At 37.0% G+C, this 24,934-nt stretch overlaps 1 protein-coding gene across 4 annotated transcripts; it reads right to left on the reverse strand.

The window, feature by feature from the left end:
- Nucleotides 1-1,636: 1,636 nt before the first annotated feature.
- LOC125231397 (mitochondrial 2-oxoglutarate/malate carrier protein-like) lies at nt 1,637-21,752 on the reverse strand. 4 transcript variants are annotated; one of them, XM_048136842.1, is made up of 8 exons: nt 21,577-21,752; nt 10,841-10,996; nt 9,922-10,027; nt 7,021-7,142; nt 6,448-6,621; nt 5,150-5,252; nt 4,335-4,453; nt 1,637-1,953 (listed from the first exon to the last, which is right to left on the reverse strand). In XM_048136842.1, the coding sequence occupies exons 2-8, from the start codon at nt 10,912-10,914 to the stop codon at nt 1,764-1,766; spliced, it is 888 nt and encodes a 295-aa protein (XP_047992799.1). In that variant the 5' UTR covers nt 10,915-10,996; nt 21,577-21,752; the 3' UTR covers nt 1,637-1,763. The 4 variants fall into 4 exon arrangements, with proteins under 4 accessions (XP_047992799.1, XP_047992798.1, XP_047992797.1 ...); XM_048136841.1 differs by lacking the exon at nt 21,577-21,752 and adding an exon at nt 16,600-16,762; XM_048136840.1 differs by lacking the exon at nt 21,577-21,752 and adding an exon at nt 16,584-16,761.
- Nucleotides 21,753-24,934: the final 3,182 nt, after the last annotated feature.

Genomic DNA, 24,934 nt, shown 5'->3' on the forward strand with positions numbered 1-24,934 from the left:
ATTCGTACGTATTTCAATTCTCTTCGCATGTATATATATATATATGTATCTCAATTTAATGTTTATGCCACGATATCTCCGTCGTTACTGGACCGATTTTTAAAATTTCTTTCTGTGTCATAATCTTCAGGCTTAAAGTGCAAATCTGCAAATTGTCGAACGCTCTGAAACATTTCCTTTTATCGGTACAATCGACAGCCAACGCTGCCTCCTTCCTTCATCTTTTGGAACACTGAAAAGTTTAATATTATTCATGTTAATTGTAAAGACATAAACAATAAAGTTGGTATTATTATACTGTGATATGAACTATGAACATAGAAACCGTACCAAGTTGATAGATTTAGCTCCATTCAATAAGAGTAAATACCATGCAAGAAAAAAGATTGGTCACCCTAGTCGTAAAACCACACATAGCATTATTTTTCTTTAAAGGTCATATTTATCGTTCTAAACCTATTCGTGGGAATTTTGATATAATTTGAGACAATGAAAACAATATAATGATAAGAACTAACCAAGATTACAAGCAAAATAGCAGAAAATTTATTGCCAGCGAGGTTTATGAACATTTTGGTAAAATAAGTACTTACTTGTGAAATTTTACGTCGGATTTCGGTTTCCATTTACTTCCACAATGGTTCACTATGCAATACATAGCGCAGAACTTAAGTAAATCGTCGAAAAACGTTTATTTCGCAAAATAAATATCTGAATCGGTGAATGACTTTTGACAATTCTGACATATCGGGCATATTTTTTTATTATTAGTGTTCCCATAGTACGCAGGAGGTAAATACCGGAGAAATAAGGTTTTTGATTGAGTTTTTTTTCGTATAATACAAAGAAAAGTAAGTCAATTTGATTGAAGAATGTTTTATACGTTTTTTTTAGTAACTAATCTGGCAATACATCACAGTGTCGGAAAGAGATAGAACATAGGAGTAAAGGTGAATGAACCTGGCTTCAACTCATTGGTCGGCACGCAAAATCCATGGTATATAATATTCTTGCCTAGACACTTGCACAGGCGCCGCCTGGCGGGATAAAATGTCAGTGTGCCTCCTCATTCGTTCCGTTCCATTTCCTTCCACATAAGTTTTACTCTTTTTTACCATGTTGTAGTCTTCAATTTTGACAGACATACTAAAATACAAGTAAAATACACCAACCGAACAGTGGCACATCATAACCTTTACATGCTTTAGGACGGGGTTGCCATAAGTATAATATACGGACGTCAACAAAACCACCTGTAACAATGAGTAAAAAGGCTAAATGTGGAGGCCAGACACATTTCTCCATATGACACACTTAACCGTATTGCCCATGAAGAATAGAGGTAAGGAGGAAAATCTGTCGAAGTAGAACAGTCGCAAAAATGACCGGCTGAGGCCTTTTAATTGCAGTTAGAAAATAACAAATCTCTCTCGACAACTTCTGATACAGGTCAATTCACAAGAGCTGGCACGAATGGAACGAATGTTTGAATGAAAATATGCATGTGTGTGACAGATTAACCAATAAAATGGTGGCTCTTGACAGTTACGACTGTATACCAATACAGGTGTCACTCACACAATCAAAGTTTCGTTCATTTCATTCGTGCCAGCTTTCGTGAATCGACCTGTACATAAAGAGGTTGCTCCTTTATCTCTATTCTTCATGGTATTGACCTTACAACATTTGACTTTTCATTTACAGAAGAAGATGCGATTTTTTTTTTCAAAGTAGTGACGTAATGTCCCGGTATCAACCATAATTTAAGCTAAACTTAAGTAGAAAGCGTTGATCTGCTCCAACACGATGAGAGTAATCACAGTATGGGGTCCGATCTTGAAGTAAGTGGGCAGGAAGCCGCTCCAGAGGCCGAGGGGGCCCTCCTTCTTTACGACGTCCAGGATGATGCCGAGCATGCTCACTCTGGAGCCGCCTTGGGCCGCGTTCTGGACTCTGTAAGATAATAAAGCTTGTTATTTTTTTTTAAGTGAAACTTCTAATGCGACAGCGCGTAACACTCAGTCAGTGTTACGTTGCATGAAATGCCGACTCACTCAGCGCGTAACATTCTGGCAGTGTCGTTGCGCTGAACGCGACTCACTCATTCCATTCATTCACTCAAAAAAAATAATCAAAATAATTTATTCAGCAAATAGGCCACAGGGGCACTTTTACACGTCACATGTACATATTTAGAAAATATTTAAAATTGAATTGATTTTACAATTGATAAGTTCTACTAATTCTAAGTTCTAACTAAAGTATTAACACTTATTCACTCAGTCAGTGACAGAACAAAAATGAATTGGAATGTGTGTTTTATATTTAGATCGAGTGCAAAATGAGTTTATCTTTGTTTTTTCAAGAATTTGAGCAACTAGCAATGTAAAATATTTAAAACAGTAAAAAGATGGATGTAACTAAACGCAATAACGTGATGGTCACTTTGCTATGTAAAAGAGACAGGTTGTGATTTGTAATGAATTTTAATTTAATTTGGTTATGGTTTAGCTACGCCATTGACCTTGTGATCCATTGAAATCGTACATTCAGCCTTGCATCAAATGAGGTAGTTCTAATTGGTGTTTCATATTGTTGTATATGCAATAGTGATGCGGCATCTAAGTTTTCCACCTCGAAAGCTAATGGGGTCATTATTAAATACACGAAAAACCTTAAAAAATTTCAGCATTTGTGATTTTTTTCAACAAAGTACCCATAGTACGGCAAAAGTCACTATACTCAATTTAAAGTAGACAAAATTTGTAATTAAATGAGACTATAATTTGGTCTTGGTACGCCAAATAGTTTCGAAGATTCGGCTTCTCAAAGGTTCGCAGTATGAAGTAGGGTTAGTTAGTGAAATAAGCGTAGTTAACGATAAATGAACTAGACTGGACCTCGAAGGTCCACGGCACTCCTTTAGGAGAAAGCTTACCGAGGTAGTATGTCTCTGTCAACTGATCAGGAAGGTCAAAATCATCATCATCTGATGGTGGATCATCAACGAGTGGTTTACCAACATTGGTACACACCAGACCTGGTACATTACCGCAAAATTGTCCACTGCAGTAGGTGCAAACAGCTGAGCTGTTGACACTTACTTTCTCGCAACCACAACTGCTGGTACAACCTTCTTTGTAAGTCCAGAGAATTGTTTATTTTAAGCAGAAGCTGAGGAGTTGGTGGTTCCAGCTTCGGTTGAGAAATGAAGCCTTGTGGACTACGTAAGAATTCATCTTCAGTATGGATTAAAAAAGATTATACACCTCCGAACAGCTCCAACTACTTTTCCCTTTTGTCGAAATTGTGCAAAACTTTGAATGGCTGTATCTTAGTAAATATATGGCTTACCAAGACAAAATTATATTCATAATAACGATAATTTAGTAGACATCAAATTGTTCATAGCCACTTTTGCCGTTCAAAAAGTTTTTGGTGGTAAAATTTAACAAAAGTCAGAAAAAGTCATAAAATTTTACGGATTTTCATGAATTTAATTATGACCCCATGGGCTTTCGAGGTGGAAAACTTGGATTTGACATTACTATTTCATCTCTAATAATATATAATACAAATTAGAACTACCTCATTTGAGGCAAGGCATAATTGATACGATTTCAATGGATCATTGCCATTTTGGCAATAAACGCGCTTTGCTTAGTTTGGGGCTAAGTTGATCTGTGTAAGGTGTCCCCAATATTTATTTATTTATTTATCTCACGAACAACTTTCACACGCAGTTCAGTATCACTATCTATAAGACCATATCAAATTAACTTAAATAGGTACCTTAATGGTGAATCCACGTAAAAGTAACGCGAGTCACGACTTCAGTGAGCGTTTATTTGAACTATATTTATTTATTTATTTAAACTTTATTTCACAAAAGAACAACTTAATGTACATAAGGCGAATTTAATGCCATGAGGCATTCTCTACCGGTCAACCTTTGGGCAAAGCAGAGAAGATTGTGGGCGGTGCCTTAAGAGACCAATTTTGAAATACTATACTTTAGCAACAAATTAAAGGATCTATGCATATATCGGGGAAGTAACACTTATTTAAAGATAGATAGATTATCTCTTTGAACTTGCGTCGTGAGTAAATGGAACATGACATAAAATCGTGACTCACGTTACTCTTGCCGCGGATTGACCCTTCATATGGTACTAACAGCAACACTCTTAGCTAACCATCGCTAGACGTTATGCCCTTGTAATAAGGATAATAAGGATTACAAAATGTACAGTTAACAGTGTTGCCAATGGTACTAAACCTGGTCTGGGCACAAGACTGTGAATTAATATTGAATCCTTCTCCATTTGACTTACTTCGTCTTGACCTTGTCGAACGGCAAAGAAGCCGCCGTTGAAAGGAACCCTGCTATCATGGAAGCACAGAAGTGGAGGGGAATGCCGTCCCCCATTTTAGGCAGCAGTGCTTCACGAGCCTGCAAGGATCAACACAGTCACATATTTAAACTGTCGTCAAAATTGCCGCTCCTTTTACTTAATTTACGGACATCACAGAGGCTTAAAACGTATTGATTTCACTAATAAAAGGGGCTTTAACCTCGTAAGGCCCAATGTACAGTACAATGTACATAGTGTTGCAAGTTGCAATCTAATTTGAACCTTCCATGAACTGAATAAAGTAGAATTTCCATTGTTACATTGATTTATGAAACAAACAAAAATCTTACCAATTTATTTATAGAATAAGGTTCAAATTCAAAATGGGAAAAACTAACTATGGTGGGCCTTACGAGGTTAAATATTTTACTGCAACACGACGTCAGTGGACAGTAGCTTATCAAAACGCATGCAGCGCCACTTAAAGCTTTGACAGTTCCAAAGTTCGAATTAAACTCATATTTATAATTTACTAGCTTTTGCCCGCGACTTCGCTCGCGTTAGAAAGGGACAAAATGTAGCCTATGTCACTCTCCATCCCTTCAACTATCTCCACTTAAAAAATCATGTTAATTCGTAGCTCCGTTTTGCCGTGAAAGACGGACAAACAAACAGACACCCACACTTTCCCATTTATAATATCAGTATGGATTAGGCAAGAACTTAAATATTAAAGTAAGTAGTTAGTGGTGATATTGAGACAGAAGATAAGATAAATTAACACAGAACCTTACCTGAGCATAAGTACCGAGCTGAGCCGCGTTAAGAATAGCGGCGCGCGCGGCGGTGGCCGATGTTCCACGCATCAGAGTCAGTGCGCCCTCCTCTTTGACCATCCTGGAATTCAACATTTACGTTAGCAGTCAGTGCTTTAGGTACGGTATTAGTAAGTACCTACCTAATCTCGACATTGAATAGAATAGAATAGAATAGAATAGAATAGAATAGAATAGAATAGAATAGAATAGAATAGAATAGAATAGAATAGAATAGAATAGAATAGAATAGAATAGAATAGAATAGAATAGAATAGAATAGAATAGAATAGAATAGAATAGAATAGAATAGAATAGAATAGAATAGAATAGAATAGAATAGAATAGAATAGAATAGAATAGAATAGAATAGAATAGAATAGAATAGAATAGAATAGAATAGAATAGAATAGAATAGAATAGAATAGAATAGAATAGAATAGAATAGAATAGAATAGAATAGAATAGAATAGAATAGAATAGAATAGAATAGAATAGAATAGAATAGAATAGAATAGAATAGAATAGAATAGAATAGAATAGAATAGAATAGAATAGAATAGAATAGAATAAACATTTATTCGTGAACACAGCCAAGACATAATACACATAATAACAAAGAGACAGAAAGGAATGAAGTGCCGCGAAATGGCCTCATCTCAGCGTGTTGCTGGTGACTTCCAGCGTTGATCTTCCGATGAGACCATCAAGTGAGAAAGATTCACGGAGCACTGATTGGAGGAGGATTCATTGGTCTAAGGAAACAGTGGTGACCAGCGGCTACGCGAATGAAATATCCCATCGCTGGGCCTCGGTCTCAGCTGAGACTACTTGCTCGTCGCTGTCACCTATGCCGTTGCCGAATCGTAAATAAGTTAATATTACTTCGGTAAGACTAATGCACTACTCTAAAGAGATAAATACTTAAGGTGTACTCGGGTAATTCCGAACGTCGAAAACCGTCGGCAAATTCCGAAAAGGGATTTATTACTATGGAATCACGGGTGATTATCATTTGAATTTCGGAATTTTCCGACGGTTTTCGACGTTCGGAATTACCCGAGTACACCTTACTAAGAGCGTTGAACATATTAGTGTAATTTCTTCGCTGGTCCAGCGGGAGGCGGCCGTCAGCAGTCATCCGCACCAGCGCCAATTCAGCAGGGTTCCCCACTAGCACTCCAACATTACCCGCGATCACGCCAATGGCCAACTTCGTACCGAAATTTGGCACGCCATTTGTTAAGATTAACCGACTAGCTCAGGGAGATGATTACCTGCTAAGAGCGTTGAACACATTAGTGTAATTTCTTCGCTGCTCCGGTGGTAAGCGCCCGTCAGCAGTCATCCGAACCAGCGCCACTTCAGCAGGGTTCCCCACTAGCGCCCCAACGCTACCGGCAATCACGCCAAAAGCCAACTTCGTACCGAAATTTGGCACGCCGTAGTTACTGCACAAAACGATTTTATAAAGTTAAAGAACACCTATGTTACGTTCATTTTTGAACCATATGAGACAATTTACATGTTGAGACAGACTAAACAGACAAACATGAGTTATGTAAATTTCCTCATGTAAATAAAGATCGTATTATTTTAAGTAGGTACCTGATTGAATAGTAAGGTACTGGCATGTTTACTGAAAGCATATTCATAATATGTACAGGCAGCTGCAGAGAAAAGTGCATATAATTTTTTATGCAGCAAATCGAATAGCAGTTACAGTCAGCGACAAAAACTTATTCAGACAGTTAGACATATCTGCAAGAATTACTACTTAATTGTTGCTGCTCGATTAAAAAATAGTCAGACGATATTTTCTTAATAATTATGTGTATTATCACACTCACGCTGTATAGACATCGGTGATATAGGTGAAGCAGCCGAGCCGGCCTGTCGTGTAGGTGGCTTGTCGGAACAACGCGGCCGAGAGACCGACATACAGGCCGCGAATTCCCTGGTTTTTAACCACCTGAAATTGTGAAAATTCAGAACCCTAAGTTAACAAGCACAATCAGACAATCTTTTTGCCAATTTTAACATAATTAGTACCTGGGAGACCGAGCTTAACTCGGAGTTCGAAAATTCGCGTTTCTCGGGACCTAAGTCCGTTTTCACATTACCCTATCCGATATCGGATGTCGGAAGGATTTCAATGGAAAAAAATCAAGATGGCGCCTGTAATGGAATAATATGGGATATCGGTCCTACATACATCCGATAACGGATGGGAAAATGTGAAAACGCACTAAGACTAAGCTATATCGATTTTTCACTCTCGAAATACAAATTTCATCCCCCACATAACAAATTTCATCGAAACCGTTAGAGCTGTTTCCGAGATCACCGTTATATACTTATTAATAAATAAACATACAATAATTTCTCGTTTAAAGGTGAGGGGATGAGACGTGTTTGCGAGGCCAGAACCTTCCACGTATTTTGGTCTGAACGAAAACCATTGGTACGAACGAAAGCTAAAGCAAAAATTAACTTCTCTATCGGAAGAATTAGGTACTAACTCTCTGAGGCTTTTGGATTGAGTCTTTCTTGATATATAGTTGTATGAGTTTCCTAAAAACTAAGTTTAGGTAGTTTCCTGAAGATCCAATGAAAATAAATTATTACAAAACTTTTGATGGAGCGTTAAGAAACCTAAAAGGCATTCACGAAAATTACAATACTATTGTCTAGGGTGTGCAAACCGGTTAACCGGTTAACCGAAAAACCGGTTAACCGAGACTTTTTGGCCTCTGTTAAAAACCGGTTTTTATAGTCTCTAACTGGTTAATAACCGAAACTGTATTTATTTCTCAAAATTTGGAAAATTAGGCATTAAAAGGTTCAAAAATACGTAATTATTTAATGTTTTGTAATAATAAAGATTTATTCATTACATTTCATTGACAACATTATTATCTGTAATGATTTTATTTTAAAAATTAGTCCCGAGTCTACTCAATTATAAATTTTATACAATACAATAGAGTCCGGTTAGTATATTACGACTCCGCATAGACCTAACGTCCAACCTCTTACAACGACATAAGCACAGGTATTTATTTGGTTTTCGTATGTGATAGTATGAAAGTACATCCGTTTATTACGACTCCGATTTTAACGACCAGCCGCTTTTTACGACACATTTTACACAGAATCCGTCCGTCAAGTCCGGTTGCAACGACGAGCGACAACGTTTTTAGTTTTACGGCCCCCTGTCTTGCCTACAACAAGTAGCAAGATTACATTGTGGCCACGTAACTTTTTGGAGTATTGCTTTTGAAATTTTAACAATTTGTTCGCCTCGGGCACAGTATAAAGCAGTAATAACTCTTCTAACAAACTTCACTCCGCGCGGTGTGTCGAAACTACTCTCCATATGCACCGAATACATGCGAAACTGGTAAGTATTGGGCTGGACAGTCGGGGCCGCGTTTGCGCGCTGTGTTGACGTGTTGAGTTCGGGAGAAAATGACGTCAGCACCGAAGACATATTTTCGTTACTGTAGTGTTTATGGGTGTATGGAGAACAGTTCTCAAAATGCGGAAATGTCAGAATGTTCTTTAGAATTCCTAGTCACCCAGAAAAGTAAGTGGTTGTTATATTTTTGCAGTGTTAGGTACATTATTGCTTACGTAAATGGCGTAAAAGTGAGATTTAAAGCTAGAATGACACATTAAAATCAATAAGGATTTATCTGTAACGACATTTAGGTAGATGCTGCGATCTATCTAGCTCGAAAGTTTGGTACCTACTTAAATATTGTGCAAACATCTATTCAAACATTTTATGTAAATACGATTTCGTCAGTATTTAAGAAACAAACACGTACTTGAATCTTTATTAGATAAAAAGGTAGAAAGAGCGTTGGTACTAGCATAGCGCCATACACAGTTACTACGAGTAGGACAGTAGCACAGGTACAACCCTGCGTGACCTTGCGCAGTAGTAACGACCTAACGACCGCGTCGCCGCTGCCGGAGATTAACTACTGATTTATCCTTATACTGTGCCTCGGGTCTAATCTTATAAGCTAAATAGAACCCAATTTGTATTTTTCGATTGCGTATAAACTAGCTTTACTTACAAATGATGAGCAAGCACGCATACTAAAAAGGACTTTTCTAACTAAACAAGTCACAATAAAATATGATGATAATAATACCCTGTAAATAAACCTATTGATTGATATGTTTTAGTAATAGAGATGTAGATATTACTTTTAATTAAAAGAAATGAAATTTGTTTTGTATGACATCCGGTTAGTACGACGTAATATCAGCGGTCCCTTGAGCGTCGTTGTAACCGGAGTCTACCGTATATTTCAAACTATATTTTTTAAAAGAAAGGTAAAATGGAGATCTTGGTTTTCTTACATCAATTGCTTGTATTACTAGGGGCTCTGGGAGCTATAGACCTTCGCGACATGCCTAGAAAACGCAACTGACGAATCACATTCAAACCACACAAGCCTTTTTTAGCAATTTCCGCATTTACCAAATTTCCAAAAACTGGATAAAAATGATCTTCATCGTGCAAGTAATACCTGCTACGATATTATCAACATCAGAATTCTTAAAGGTAATGGTAATTATTGCGTAGTACGGCCATTTACTAAAAATCCTCAAAACCGGTTAATAACCGGTTAACCGGTTTTGAAGGAAAAGTCTCGGTTATTAACCGGTTTTTTAAGTTAACCGGTTTTTGCATACCCTACTATTGTCCAATTAAACATGAAATGCCGTCCTACCTCTCTGGTCATGGATAGCATGGTGACATTCTTGCCAGCTGTGCCCAGGAGCTGCATACGGGTTTTCACTAGATCCATAGGTTGGACGACACTCGTAGCACACATACTGGAAAAAATGGAGGTGTTAGGAAAATGCTATATGTCGATACCATTAATCTAAAATATCCATTACTAATATTATAAATGGGAAAGTGTGTGTCTGTCTTTCACGGCAAAACGGGGCGATGAATAGACGTGATTTTTTAAGTGGAGATAGTTCAAGGCATGGAGAGTGACATAGGCTACTTTTTGTTTCTTTCTAACTGTTGTATCTGTCTGTCTGTCTGTGGCATCGTAGCTCCCGAACGGATGAACCGATTTAGATTTTTTTTGTTTGTAAGCTGGATTAGTCAGCTGGATTAGAGTTCTTAGCCATGTCTGATAAATATCGGTCACATAGTGGACTGGGGATTTTTTCCAAAATTTCAATTTTGTATTTGTATACTGAGAGAATATGCTGTCTTACACAATAAACATTTTTAACAATGAGTCCCTCACACACACACACACACACACACCCACACACACCATACATATTCTCACACACTCTCTCACACTACCTAAATCACTAGTTACGGAACTCTCTGTTTTCATTTGATATTTTCATTCTTAGTTTAACGTTATATTTTATATTAATTGTAATAGGTACTTATATTTGTAAGTTTGCATGCACTTAGTATTAATTTTTTCTTAAGCCGCTGTTATCTGGTCAAATCACGCATGTAGTTGACTTCCACGATACAGGCTTAGCCTAGTGTGGGAGTCGTCGATTAATTGCAAATTGTATTTTAAACTAATTCTCTTGGTTAATAAAATAATTTAATTTTATTTTTATTTTATTTTATTGTGGCAATAACCACAGTATTATCGACTCACTTACCCACTAAGGCCTCCGAAGACAAATCGAAGACCCCCCGGTATGGTCTTCGTTTCCTTTTTGGTCTCGGGAGGCATCTTTGAGGCTGTGTGATTAATCAGTGACAATAAGCTAACTCATTCCCTTCCTCTAATCGAGAGGAAATTTGAGTTTATGCACCTGCAATGAAAAATATACTATTGTTAAGCAAATAAAAGTTAAAGAGTAGGACTAAGTTTATCGAATTATCAGACGGTCAGCCAAATCTTGAAACTATAAGAGCGTTTTCACATTATCCGATCCCATATCGGATGTCGGCCCAATATCCCATACATTACAGGCGCCATCTTGGATTAATTTATTCTATTGAAATCCTTCCGACATCCGATATCGGATCGGATAATGTGAAAACGGACTAAGGCGATAAATTTGAAAAATGTAAGGGTCACCGGCCAATCGTCTTTTCTAAATGTTGACGTTGGCAGAATTATCGACGAGCCATAACCATAACATTTAAATAGCATTTTATGCAACAGGCGTTTAAAGGAAGTCAAAAAAGATGAGTGGCGTGGGTAACAATTTGAGGCGAAGCCGAAAATTGTTAATAAAGACGCCACGAGTATTTTTTGACTCAGTTAAACACCGTTGCATACAATATTTTTTCTACGACCATGCACTTAGTTGTTAATAGTTTTCTAGAATAACTTGCATTGCCAGCGCAGCTACCCAAAGCCATCCAGCGAATGCGCGCAGTATGGTTATAACAATGCGTTGCCATGGTTACAGAGCCAAACAATGCGTTTTCAATTTTTTCGTTACAGCCGTTTGTGGAAGACAGCGGGCGCAGGCTTAGCGGAATAGACATTTTTGTAGGTTTTTAAAGATCTATGCACGACCCTGTAAATGACGAATAACAGTTCGGGATTAGAAACAAATTATTAAAAATGTAAGGTTTAATTCTCATAGACAATTTTAATTTCGCGCCATCTTTTACTGCCACGATTTGGTTGACCGTCTGCATATAATTGTGTCGCTTAACTTCAAACTCGGGTTCAAACTGTGCTTTAAGGTTAATTATATAACAATACAATACAATCAAACCTCCATCAAACGTTACAGTTTGGCGAGTATTCCTGTAAACTGTTAATTATACGTTTTTTTTTGTGAATAATAAATTAAAAAAAAAATATATTAATAACACCAGTGTTACATGTCAACAAAATGGAATCTGAAAGAATCAACTTTAAAGCAGAATGAATTTACCTGAAGAAGTTAAATGTCTCGATAGGCTACTTGCCTCCTAGTCAAATCAGCTTCTTTTTAAGAACTGTCAAAACGAATTTGAACGACTTGTTAGTATGGAATTTATATGAAATCGAATTGAGTGACGTCACGGTCAACTCAGTTACTTTATTTATTAAACTGACTTATTAAATAGAAATTGGATTTAAAAATAACTTCTGTCCGTGTTTTTCTTATAATTATCTGATGCTTTGTTTCGTGCATGGCATAACATATTTTATTTTTACTATACAGTCAAGTTCCTTATTATACTTCGATATGTCACGTGCTGTACTTTGCTATGTCAGAAAAGACAGTCATAGGTCAAGAACTCTCGTAGTTATTATAGTCAGTTATACTTCGCTCAGACATATTAGTCAGAACAGAAGAGTTTTACTCCTTCTGCGTGATTTAGTTTGTGCAAAAAACGAGATTTAAAAGTGACGATAGGGCTCGAGAAGGTCTTAGGTCTTTCCTATAGACGATGTGTCATATCGTCACTACTTTAAAATAATTTTTAAGAAAAAAAAACCGTCGCCTTTCGGGTTCTGGTGAAAGTTACTTGCGAATGTTGGATTATGTAAAAATGTGTAGGAATTTTTAAAACTGCTTTTAATGCTTTAATTATTAGATGGCAACACAAATGAATACCTATACGTATAACGTTAAGGTTTGAGCAGTTTCCTCAATTCCTCATGAATCCGATTATATTATAAGAAATCGAAGCTTGACAAACTTTGACTTGAAAACTCAATATGCTTAACAAACATAACTAAATAAATGTCACTGTTCTGAACTTAAATGCATGCTTTTCTTACAAAAATACCAAAGTCACTTATGAGTGTGCCGTTCAGATTTGAGGAGTACGGTTCTGACTATCATCAGCAGTTCCACTGCACCAAATGTCACTGTTCTGGACGTAAGTGCATGCTGTTCTTATAAAAATACCAAAGTACCTATAAGCGTGCCGTTCAGATTTGAGGAGTTCGGTTCTGACCATCATCAGCAGTTCCACTATACCAAATGTCACTGTTCTAGACGTAAGCGCATGCTGTTCTTATAAAAATGGCAAAGTCACTATAAGCGTGCCGTTCAGATTTGAGGAGTTTGGTTCTGGCCATCATCAGCAGTTCCACTGCACCAAATGTCACTGTTCTGGACGAAAGTGCATGCTGTTCTTATAAAAATACCAAAGTCACTATAAGCGTGCAGTTCAGATTTGAGGAGTTCGGTTCTGACCATCATCAGCAATTCCACTGCACCAAATGTCACTGTTCTGGACGAAAGTGCATGCTGTTCTTATAAAAATACCAAAGTCACTATAAGAGTGCCGTTCAGATTTGAAGAGTTCCGTTCAGGCCCCGTAGCCGAATGGCATTTCTCCGACGCCAAACGAAAGAGATACGCCGCTGGCTCTGTCGCGCCAATATGCAAGCGCGATAGAGATATTAGAGATAGATATCTACTAGCGCTTCGTTTCGTGAGCGTTTCGTGAGCGATTGTGCCATTCGGCTAGCCACCCTGGCCATCATCAGCAGTTCCACTGCACCAAATGTCACTGTTCCGTACCTAAATGCATGCCGTTTCTTTAAAAACACAAAAATCACCATATTTATGCCTTTCAGATTCGAGAAGTTCCCTCGATTTCTCCAGGATCCCATCATCAGAACTGGGTTCTGAGAAAAATGGGACCAATCTGTATGCATATACATTCAATCAAAAAAAAAATTTCAAAATCGGTCCAGTAACGACGGAGATATCGAGGAACAAACATTTAAAAAAAAAAAAAACAGACGACTCTATAACCGTCCTTCTCGAGAGATATGAGGCGACGGTTAAAAATCTCGTATCTCACGCTGTTCCTCAAAGTTAAAACGCATTCCGTACATACTTACTACAATTTTCATTTCATTTACAGACGAAGATACAAGTTTTTTTAATCTGGATCGATTGTGATTATTAATACATGCCACCATACTCGGTTTGAATACCAATTATACTCGGTTTGACTTTAAATAAAACTAAACGTCTCCATACCTAATTAGTCGTTGAAAGCAATTTTGTAGAGACAATAGGTACTCACGTAAACTACTAATATAGTATATTGAATAACGTTGTCGTGATTAAAAACAAGGTTTATGCATGACACATTAAAATAAAACTTTACGTGTTACCTAGCATAAAATCGAAGTGACTTCGTTTATGCAAAACGATGATGGAAATCTTGTACTCCCTCGTTTTTAATATATTCATCTTAATTTGACACGACCTATTTCTACGATTGAAGATAGTTCACGCTGCTTGATGTTTGGGGACGAAAAATAAAGTCGCACGTCAGATGAGCGCCAATCAACAGTACGAACTTCATTGTCGTATTAAAACTATTTAAAACCTGTGAGCCGATTTTTCAGTCTCACTGTCACTAAAATACCGGTTGAAAACGGTGACTTGCCTATTATTTTCAGTGACAATTTTCTGAATTCGAACGCGTGAGACTCAAAAATCAGCCCGCAGTTTATAAACATAACAAAGATTAGAATAGGCTACTTGCCTCCTAGTCAAATCAGCTTCTTTTTACGAACTGTCAAAACGAATAGGCTAGTTTCCTACTAGTCAAATCAGCTTCTTTTTAAAAACTGTCAAAACGATTTGCTAATATGAAATTACTATGAAATACTGAGGAGTGACGTCACGGTCAATTCATTTACTTTATATCTTTCTCTTTGACTTATTAAATAGAAATTATGTTTAAACATAACTATTGTCCATATTTTTCTTCTAATTATGTGGTGCTTTATTTCGTGCACTGCATAAAATATTTTATTTTATGTATAGGAAACTAGCCTATTTGAATGACTTGCTAACATGGAATTAATATGAAATGGAATTGAGTGACGTCACGGTCAATTCAGTTACTTTATATATTTCTACCTGACTCATCAAATAGAAATTCGATGTAAAAATAACTTCTGTCCATGTTTTTCTAATAATTATCTGATGCTTTATTTCGTACATGATATAAAATATTTTATTTTAAGAACAGTCAAGTTCCCTATCGTCCTCCGGACTCCGGACTCCTATGAGAGATTACAGCCGGCCTAGCTGAAATATGACAATCGTTAACGCCGATCGAAACGCAGTCTTGCTTTGTCACGCCAATACGCAAGAGCCATAGAGATAGCTATATACGAAACAGATATTATGTGTGAATTTGGATAAGTACCCAGTACGGAACAGCAATATAGATAATTTGATACGATAAGGGATAGAGTAAAATCCATACTAATATTATAAATGGGAAAATGTGTGTGTCTGTTTGTTTGTCTGTCCTTCACGGCAAAACGGAGCGACGAATTGACGTGGTTTTTTAGTGAAGATAGTTGAAGGGATGGAGAGGGACATAGGCTACTTTTTGTCACTTTCTAACGCGAGCGAAGCCGCGGGAAAAGCTAGTTCTGTATAAAACTATATTCTTGGGTACCTACTTTAGGTAATACTCGTTGATAACCAGCGGGGGAAACCTTACCTTTATTGTTTTTTGCCATTGATTAAAAAATGGGCCAATTAGAAACGATTTCATTTCATTTAACTTATTTAATTGCGTGTTATTGATAGTTAATCGTGTTGTAAGAGAAACCAATAATTAAAGTTGTGTAAATTGAAAAAACGCCGTTAAAAAAGAACAAAGTTAAAAGTGTAAGAGAAAATTAAAGCTAGAAGTTGGATTGCGATTTAAAGGCTGATAAACACAAACGGAGGGACTAGTAGGATTTACCCCTCACTCCCCCTCCCTCCTTCTTAGGGCTAGACCAAGTCGTAAAAATATTCCATCTCTTGGCCCGAAATTCTCAAATCCTGATTATTTATTATTATCATGCTGACTGTACAAGTGTACATTCTACCTACTTCAACTAAATAAATATTTTAGGTATTGACTCTGGTGACACCTGTCCGACATACATACATATGTATACTATAGGTATTGTGTTATTTTTAACCAACCTTTTATAAATTAAAACTACTTTAAACTGAGTCGTGCCATAACAATAGGTATAAATTATAAACAAATGAATTGATTTTAACGAATTTGATTTTTCATAGAAAATATTTTAATTTGTATTTTTTTAAGTAGTATCACTACTATTATACTATAAACATTAAATAAATGTCATTTTTTCAATTTTTTTCTTTGTATATGACATTAAATTTATTTAATGTTCTGTCAAATTGTCAACCATGGTGGTAAATATATGCCCCCTGCCCTGTTAAAGACCTATCAGTCCAAATATGGTCCAAACCGAATTTTTATTATCTCAGATCAAAAATCAAAATATCGTCACTACTTTTAAAAAAACTTGTATCTTCGTCAGTCAATGAAAAGAAAATTCTAGTAAGTATGTATGGAATGCATATAGACTTACTGCGTTTTAACTTTGAGGAACAGCGTGAGATACGAGATTTTTTAAAAGTAGTGACGATATCTAACCTTAATTTCTGCTCACTTCACACTTTAAGTTCCGCATTGCACTTTTATTCACCCGCAGCGCGGTGCGGTCCGACCATGTCATTATAAAGACACTACCGACTGTTAAAACAAGTGAACGCTACTTGACTTGCAGATGATAAATACTGTCCGGATTGATAACTTTGGACTTTGCTCGTACATTTATGCTTGTCATAGTTTATTGATAATTGTTAAACTTTGCAGCTGCGACGCGAGGCGCTCACTAATGTAATGGTCAATGTGTCATTTAAGGAAAACATCGAATCCTGTAAAAACAAGTCATACAGAATGAATAAAAAAAAGTATTTTCCCCTCACTAGCTCGGAAACGTGTTTTGTCCTTTAATACCAGCGGGTAAAAACGTATTTTATCCACTAGTGGGTAAGTAATTTGACCTTGAATAAAGTCAAATTAACTGCTTTAAAATTGATAAAAATAGGTAAATCTAGTAATAAAGATGATTTACCACCTGTGGAACTACTGGAAGCAGTGATAACCGCATTTTTTGCGTTGTAGTTTCCTCGCTATAGTGAGGGGAAAAGTTTTGTGTTACACTCGGGTGCACATTGTATTTTACTTCTCGTGTGTTAAAAAACTCGCAAGTTCAGGATTCTATTCTCGAACCACTCGCTTCGCTCGTGGTTCAACTATAGAGTCCTTTCACTTGCTCGTTTTTCAATTCCAACATTCGGCGTTAAAATACAACTTTGCCCCTTGTATAACTATAGTACATTACGATACAAATGCGTAAAAAAGGAAGTTCGAAACGAGTGGCGATAAATTAAAACACGACCGAAGGGAGAACGAATTTCCTTTTCGCACGTGTATCATACGACGGTTTTCAGTACAGATGAGCCTCCGAAGTTTCGACCTGGCATATAATGAACCATTTCTCGCACTAGTGCGAAAAAACACCATCTGTACTGAAAATAATTATTAATAATGTAAACGAGCGACAACGGCGGCAGATAAATCGTCAAGCGGTTTTCGCTTGCTGTTTTTAATGTTAAAAATAGTATTTAAGTATTTTTGGATAAAAAAAGCGATCCTTTGCTGAACTACTTATTTCCAGAGAATTATATGGTTTTTTTTGCACCTACTAATTAGTTAAAGTGATCAATATCATTTTTCCACTACTCAAAGGTTGCCTGGAAGAGATCGCTCTTTAGCGATAAGGCCGCCTCAGGACCGGGACAAGTGACTTAGGGTAAACGCCTCATTCGGTGACACGCTTAATTCGGTGATACAAGCTTTGAAGCACTATTCGGGTTCGAATCCCGGTAAGGGCATTTATTAGTATGATGAGCACAGATATTTGTTCCTGTCATGGATGTTTTCTATGTATATAAGTATTTATATGTTATATTATATACACCGTGTTTCACTTAACACTAAAAACCTGAAACTGTTTGTTCAGAATCGAGAGTAGAATCGATTGAGGTATATCTTGATGGGGGTAATATTTTTTGTTTTAATTTGTATTATTAGTTATTGTTTACGTGCTCATTCTACAAATTCGTAATACAACATTGTGCATATCATATTGTTAGAGGTTGTATACCTTTTTCAGTATTTAAGGGTATTAATACTGGCTGGTTACTTGGACGATTTTTTTTTCTTCTACGAAATAGACGTTGTGCGTCAGTTTAAATTTAAAGTTTATCATAAGTCATAACAAACTGAACTCGTACCTAATTACAACCTTGTCATTTTGAATTTTAGGTTTAAATTTGCTTACTGAGTCACCTGTCCAATTTGAAGTTTTCTGTGAGACAGGTTAAAGTGCTTTATATTGCCATAGCTGTCTATTGGTAAACCTTGTGTCGTTGCAGTAACGTACACAATTAAACAGTTTGAAGGCTTATGATGGTAGCTAGCAATTATTTTATTGAGTGTAGAGTTAAAAAATTGAAAAAATTGAAAAAATTCAGCGTTCTTTCCTTCGACATCTTAACTTTCGCACTAAGAGTTGGGACACAGATTATAGAAGTAGGTGCAATCGTTACCGCATGTTAAGTCTTGAAGACAGACGACTTTTACTGGATATCTCTGTACTATTTGATATTATTTCAGCACGTTTAGATAGCTCTTTACTTTTGGCGGAAATAAAACTCTCGGTACCATCAATCAGAACCCGTCACTCAGAACGCTGGCTCTTCAGTCTGAATAAAGTTCACACTAAATATGCTCAAAACTCACCAATAAATCGTATGTTAAAGCTTTATAATACTAAATTTACTAGTATAGATCTGTTCGACTGCACAAAGTGCACACTAAAGAACCGTATGCGACTTTTATTAATGCAAGACAGCTAAGTAACTAATATATATTTATGCATTATTACACATTTATATACCTACCCTTCATCCACTTACTCACACACACACATAAACACACATGACACATGAATACCTCTCACACATTCAACACACTCTCACCTTTTTGCGCGTGCTAGTTGTCAGTTTTTGGTTTTAGCTTCTCTTGCTGTTTATGGTTAAATATATTGTTATATTTACTTTTCCTTCCACCTAGTATTAAGTATTCACTATATTCTTGTGGACATCTTTCATTGGCTTACTGTATTGTATTCTAATATGTTAAGCATTTGTTTGTTTGTATCGCTGTTGATGCCCCAAATATATATAAAATAAAATAAAAAAATAAAATAAATAAAAGCCGAGTAGAGCTGCACAGAAAATTAAAAATTCAATTTAAACAAATAATAATCATCAGATTAAAAAATGAACATTCTAGATACGTTTAAAAAAATAAAAATCAGTTGGGGTGTCTGAGGTTTTGAGTGATACCGGAAACACGGTGTATATATCGCAGTGGCGGAGCGTCGATACAACTCGATTCCCAACGGGTTCCCTAAAATTCTCTAGTATCTGTAGAAGTCCATACAAAACAAATTCCAAACACCCCTCCGGCTTTACCAACGAAAATTTTCACGCCCCGCCACTGATATATCGTTGTCTGAGTACCCACAATACAAGCCTTCTTGAGCTTACCGTGGTCCTCAGTCAATCTGTGTAAGAATGTCCTATAATATTATTTATATTATTTATTATTATTTATTTATATTATATTATTCCGAAAGACGATTTTCGGTTGTTTCACCGTATTAGGCGTGTCACCGATTGAGGCGAGTTTATACCCTACTAGAATAGAGAGCTATAACATAGCAGTGGGCGAGAAAGATCATATCAGCCAATGATGATGGTAATGGTACAATTAATTTAATTTTCCGACGTGTAATACACTACTTTTCTTTTTAGGGTTCCGTACCAAAAAGGTACAAACAGGAACCCTTATGGTGCGACTCTGTCCGTCTGTCTGTCCGTCTGTCACATTCCTAAATATCTCGAGAACTACTAATGCTATCAACTTGAAATTTGGAATAGTTATGAACATTGTAAACCTCTACAAATAGAAAGTATATTTTTTTTAATTTATGAATTTTAATTGTAGAAAATGGCCAAAATGAATGGGGGGCAAACTGTAAATTTCAAGTTACTAGGTCAAGTGGGATATCGTTAGAAAGAGCGCAAATTGAACGTAAATAAACTATTTTTTTTTAATTTTTTTGTTGTGGAAAAAAAAAGAATTTTGAAGGAAAATGTAAAAAAAAAAATACCGTTCCCCCCCCCCCTTATCTCCGAAGTTTACCAACTAAAAATTATGAAAATTTTAGGAAACATTGGATTTATGCTAAATATTATAGGAAAAATATAATCGTGTTTGTATCTTGGAAACTTTTTTTTTAATTAAAAAAAAACTTTTCATATTTTTACTTTCAATTTACCCACCCTTGCGAATGTATGTCGTACTTCAAATTAATTCTTTCCAATAAAGTAAAAACTGTTTAAATCGGTTAACATTATAAAGAATTATCCCTGAAAAACCAACATAGTATACAGGTCGCGCAAATTAGTTAGCGAATTCACCGAGAGATGGCGCTATACACAATAATGCTCATTAGTACCTATACTTTTGTCTTCCAGTCAAGTCATTGGAGTTATATGAAAACATGAGATTATTTTAACTAGGTAGTTTGAAAGAAAGTTTGTACGGGACCCTCGGTGGGCGAGTCCGACTCGCACTTGGCTGGTTTTTTCTTTGTTTAGTTGCTAAGCGATGTATTAAAATATTTTTTTTTATGGTTCCGTAGTCAACTAGGGAACCCTTAGTCCGTCTTCACATTATCCGATCTGATATCGGATGTCGGAAGGATTTCAATGGAAAAATCCAAGATGGCGCCTGTAATGTATAGGATATCGCGACGACAACAACGTACAAGGCGAAATCTGCGATTTTTTTTTGTAGCAGATAGCACCTTGTACGTTGGTGGGTAAGGTGCAATTTTCTGAAAAAAATAATTGCAGTTTGCACCCTATACATTGTTGTCGTCGATCGGTCCGACATCCGATATCGGATCGAATAATGTGAAAACGCACTTATAGTTTCGCCATGTCTGTCCGTCCGTCCGTTCGCGGATAATCTCAGTGACCGTTAACACTAGAAAGCTAAAATTTGGTGCCAATATGTATGTCAATAACGCCGACAAAGTGATAAAATAAAAGGTGAAAAAAATGTTTTGGTTAGGGTACCCCCCCTACACGTAAAATTGTTGGATAAGGTATTTAAAAGTGAATAGGGGTTTACGAAAAACATTTTTTGATTTTGTTAATATTTTCTGAAATAATCGCTCCCAAAGTTAAAAAAAATGCCCCCCCTCTAAAAAATATGAAAAAATCACAAAAGCAGAACTTTATCTGACTTTGTGGGAAAATTATTTTGAACTTGATAAGTTGAACAGTTTTTGAAAGAAATACGGAAAACTACGGAACCTTACACTGAGCGTGGTCCGAAACTCTCTTGGCCGGTTTTCTTGTTTATTAAGCCTTGTATGTTGTGGATAAGAATAAAGTTACATATGTATCTATCTACTATATATATATATATATCTACTCACCTGTACATGTAAAAATTTGAATGTACTCACTGGATACCAACACTACAGTGATAATTAAAGTGTTCATCTCATTCAATCGTGAGGTATTAAAGCGACACTAGTTTATTTTTATCACACGGGTCACAATTCACAATTAATACATCCTGGTGACGTAGTAGCCGAATGGCATTTCTGCGACGCGAAACGAAAACGAAACGCTTCGAAAGGTAGTCTGGCTCTGTCACGCCAAAACGCAAGAGCAACAGAGATAGATATCTACGAGCGTTTCGTTTCGTGAGCGTTTGTGCCATTCGGCTACGTGCCCTGTTGTTTCACCACTTTGACAACAATTCACCATAAATTGCTGCTTCTAGTAAAACTATATTTCACAGTACCGGTTAGTGCGTTTTAACATTATCCGATCCGATATCGAATGTAGGAAGGATTTCAAAACAAAAGATGGTGGCGTAAATATATGGGATATCGGTCCGACATCCGATATCGGATCGGATAATGTGAAAACGCACTTAGAGGGTGCGCCCACGGGCGACTTTTCGAAGCGACTTTTTTGTCGCGACCATTGGGCTAGTATGAAAGTGCGCTCACGAAGCGACGCAATACGTAAGTCGCCGAGCAACTTTGTCGCCCGTGGGCGCGCATTCTTAGGCTGATCGATCAACGGAAATTTCGTTATCTGTACTCCTATCGCCCTAGCGATAGTGGGACAGAGAAAAAAAAATTTTTTTTTCTTGACCTCGAGTGTTGTCAGTGTAGAAATAATAAGACAACTAAAGCAAAAGAACTTCACAAATTGCGGTTATCATCATATTATTAATAAAGTATTAATAAGATTAAGAGCGTTTTCACATTCTCCGATCCGATATCGGGTGTAGGAAGTATGTCAAAGGCGGATGTCAAAAGTGGAATTTTTAATACATAGAATACTAACTTTTTCCCGCGGCTTCGCTATCGTTAATTCGAAAATTGTGGAGTGCTCCATACAAACTTCCACCCCCCATTTATGGGAAGTAGGAGGTTAGAAAGAGACAGAAAGTAGCCTATGTCACTCTCAATCTTATCAACTATCTCCACTTACAAAATCACGTCAATTCGTCGTTCCGTTTTGCCGTGAAAGGCGGACAAACAAACAGAGACACACACTTTCCCATTTATAATATAAGTAAGTACGGATATACAAATCATACATCCGATACCTATCGGATAATGTGAAAATGCTCTAACAGAGACACACGTCCGGATTTTGCTAACTTCTATGACAATTTTATTTCCACCCACTACCGCAAGGCGTAAAGCGTGCGATCTCTACGCGTTTCGATTCACTATGCAGTTTTAGATAACTACTTTAACGCATTGATCATGAACTGTAATAAACAACTAGTTTTGAAGGTCCTAATTTACAACACAAATGAGCTAACCTACAACACGCACACCCTTTCCTTTTCTACGTAATAAAAGAAGTGACCTCCAATTTAGTTAGGTATTATGACTTGTATAATTACACAATTGACGTGTAGAGGCCGTTTAGTGATACGAGGCTTGCTAGTCTTTTCGGCTGTTATGTTTTTTTTATGAACGTATAACAAATAAAATATAGAAGAGATCGTAAAATAAAATACTAGCTCCACCTCCGCGTTCTATTCAAGGGTTAGGTAAACGTCGCAATTTCATAGAAGTTTTTTTTTTTATGGGAAAGGAGGCAAGCGAGCAGACAGGTCGCCTGATGGTAAGCGATCACTGCCGCCCATGGACACCCGAAACACCAGAGGTTGAAGTTTATAAGAACAGTCGCACCGGCGCGGCGGGGCTGGGACCGTAGCCGAATGGCATTTCTGCGACGCGAAACGAAAACGAAACGCCGCGAAAGGTAGTCCGGCTCTGTCGCGCCAATACGCACGAGCGATAGAGATAGATATCTACGAGCGTTTCCTTTCGTGAGCGTTTTTGAGGGGAAAAGTTTTGTGTTACACTCGGGTGCACATTGTATTTTACTTCTCGTGTGTTAATTAAAAAACTCGCAAGTTCAGGATTCTATTCTCGAACCGTATTCTGTAACTGTATTGCAGTTACAATATTATTTAGGAATTCCATCATAAATAGATTGGTACTAGATAAAAAAATCCTTAATGGCCATTTCCCTATAAACTAGTTATGAGTATCACCATCTCTTTCTCTCTAAATCAAGTTTACCAAACACTTCATCAATCCATTAAATAAACACTGACCTACAACGCACTGTTTACTATACTTGAACTTTGTAACTTGACCACGACGCGACATCAATAACTCACCTTATCATTACCACGTAGAATCTATATCACTTCGTCAATTTCTTCCGACATGTGTTTAACACTCACGATCGATAATAAACCTTAAGTTTATAGTCAAAGTAATAAATATAGATGCGAACATAGTGCCAAAGATATGTATACACGACTAACACGTTAGTGCGTTTTCACATTATCCGATCCGATATCGGATGTCGGAAGGATTTCAATGAAAAAAATCCAATCCACGATGGCGCCTGTAATGTATGGGATATCGGTTTGACATCCGATATTCGGTCGGATAATGTGAAAACGCACTTATCCGAACCGATTTCAATAGTAAAATCAAAGGTGGCGGCTTAAATGTATATCGGTCGTTACATCCGATATCGGACCGGATAATGTGAAAACGCACTAAGGTTCATCATCCTCCTTGCCTTATCCCGGCATTAGCCACGGCTCAGGGAGCCTGGGGTCCGCTTTGACAACGAATCCCAAGATTTGGCGTAGGCACTAGTTTTTTTTTACAAAAGCGACTGCCATCTGACCTTCCGACCCTAAAGGTACACTAGACCTTATTGGGATTAATCCGGTTTCCTCATCAAATCATCAAAATGACATTTCGCACATAAAGAAAAACTCATTGTTGCGAGCTGTGGTTCGAACCCGCGACCACCGGAACGAAAGCCGGACTTACTTACCGCTAGACTACCAGCGTTCCGCTTGAAAATGCACTAAGGTGCATACATATTATTTGTACTTTGTTCGCGTCTATATTTAATAGCTTGACTGTAGAACTTAAGGTTTTGTTGTGAATTTTATAAATTCACGATACTACTTATAATTAGTATTAAATGATAACGTCAAGTCAAAATTAATTGTCGCAAATGTGGTACAAAGTTTATCGCTGTATACAACGGGTACCAAATCCGGAACACACGTGCGCGTGTAACATTGATAGCGGAGGTCGCGGGTTCAAATACCGACCAAGGCTCGAATACCGAAGGTAAAGTTTCTCGGAACTTTGTTGATCCGTGCAGCAAATGATGAGAAAACTAGATTAATCAATTCTGGTATAAAACCTGTAAGAAAGA

Source organism: Leguminivora glycinivorella, chromosome 11 (assembly GCF_023078275.1).
Source record: "Leguminivora glycinivorella isolate SPB_JAAS2020 chromosome 11, LegGlyc_1.1, whole genome shotgun sequence".
In the NCBI taxonomy this organism is placed as follows: Eukaryota; Metazoa; Arthropoda; class Insecta; order Lepidoptera; family Tortricidae; genus Leguminivora; species Leguminivora glycinivorella.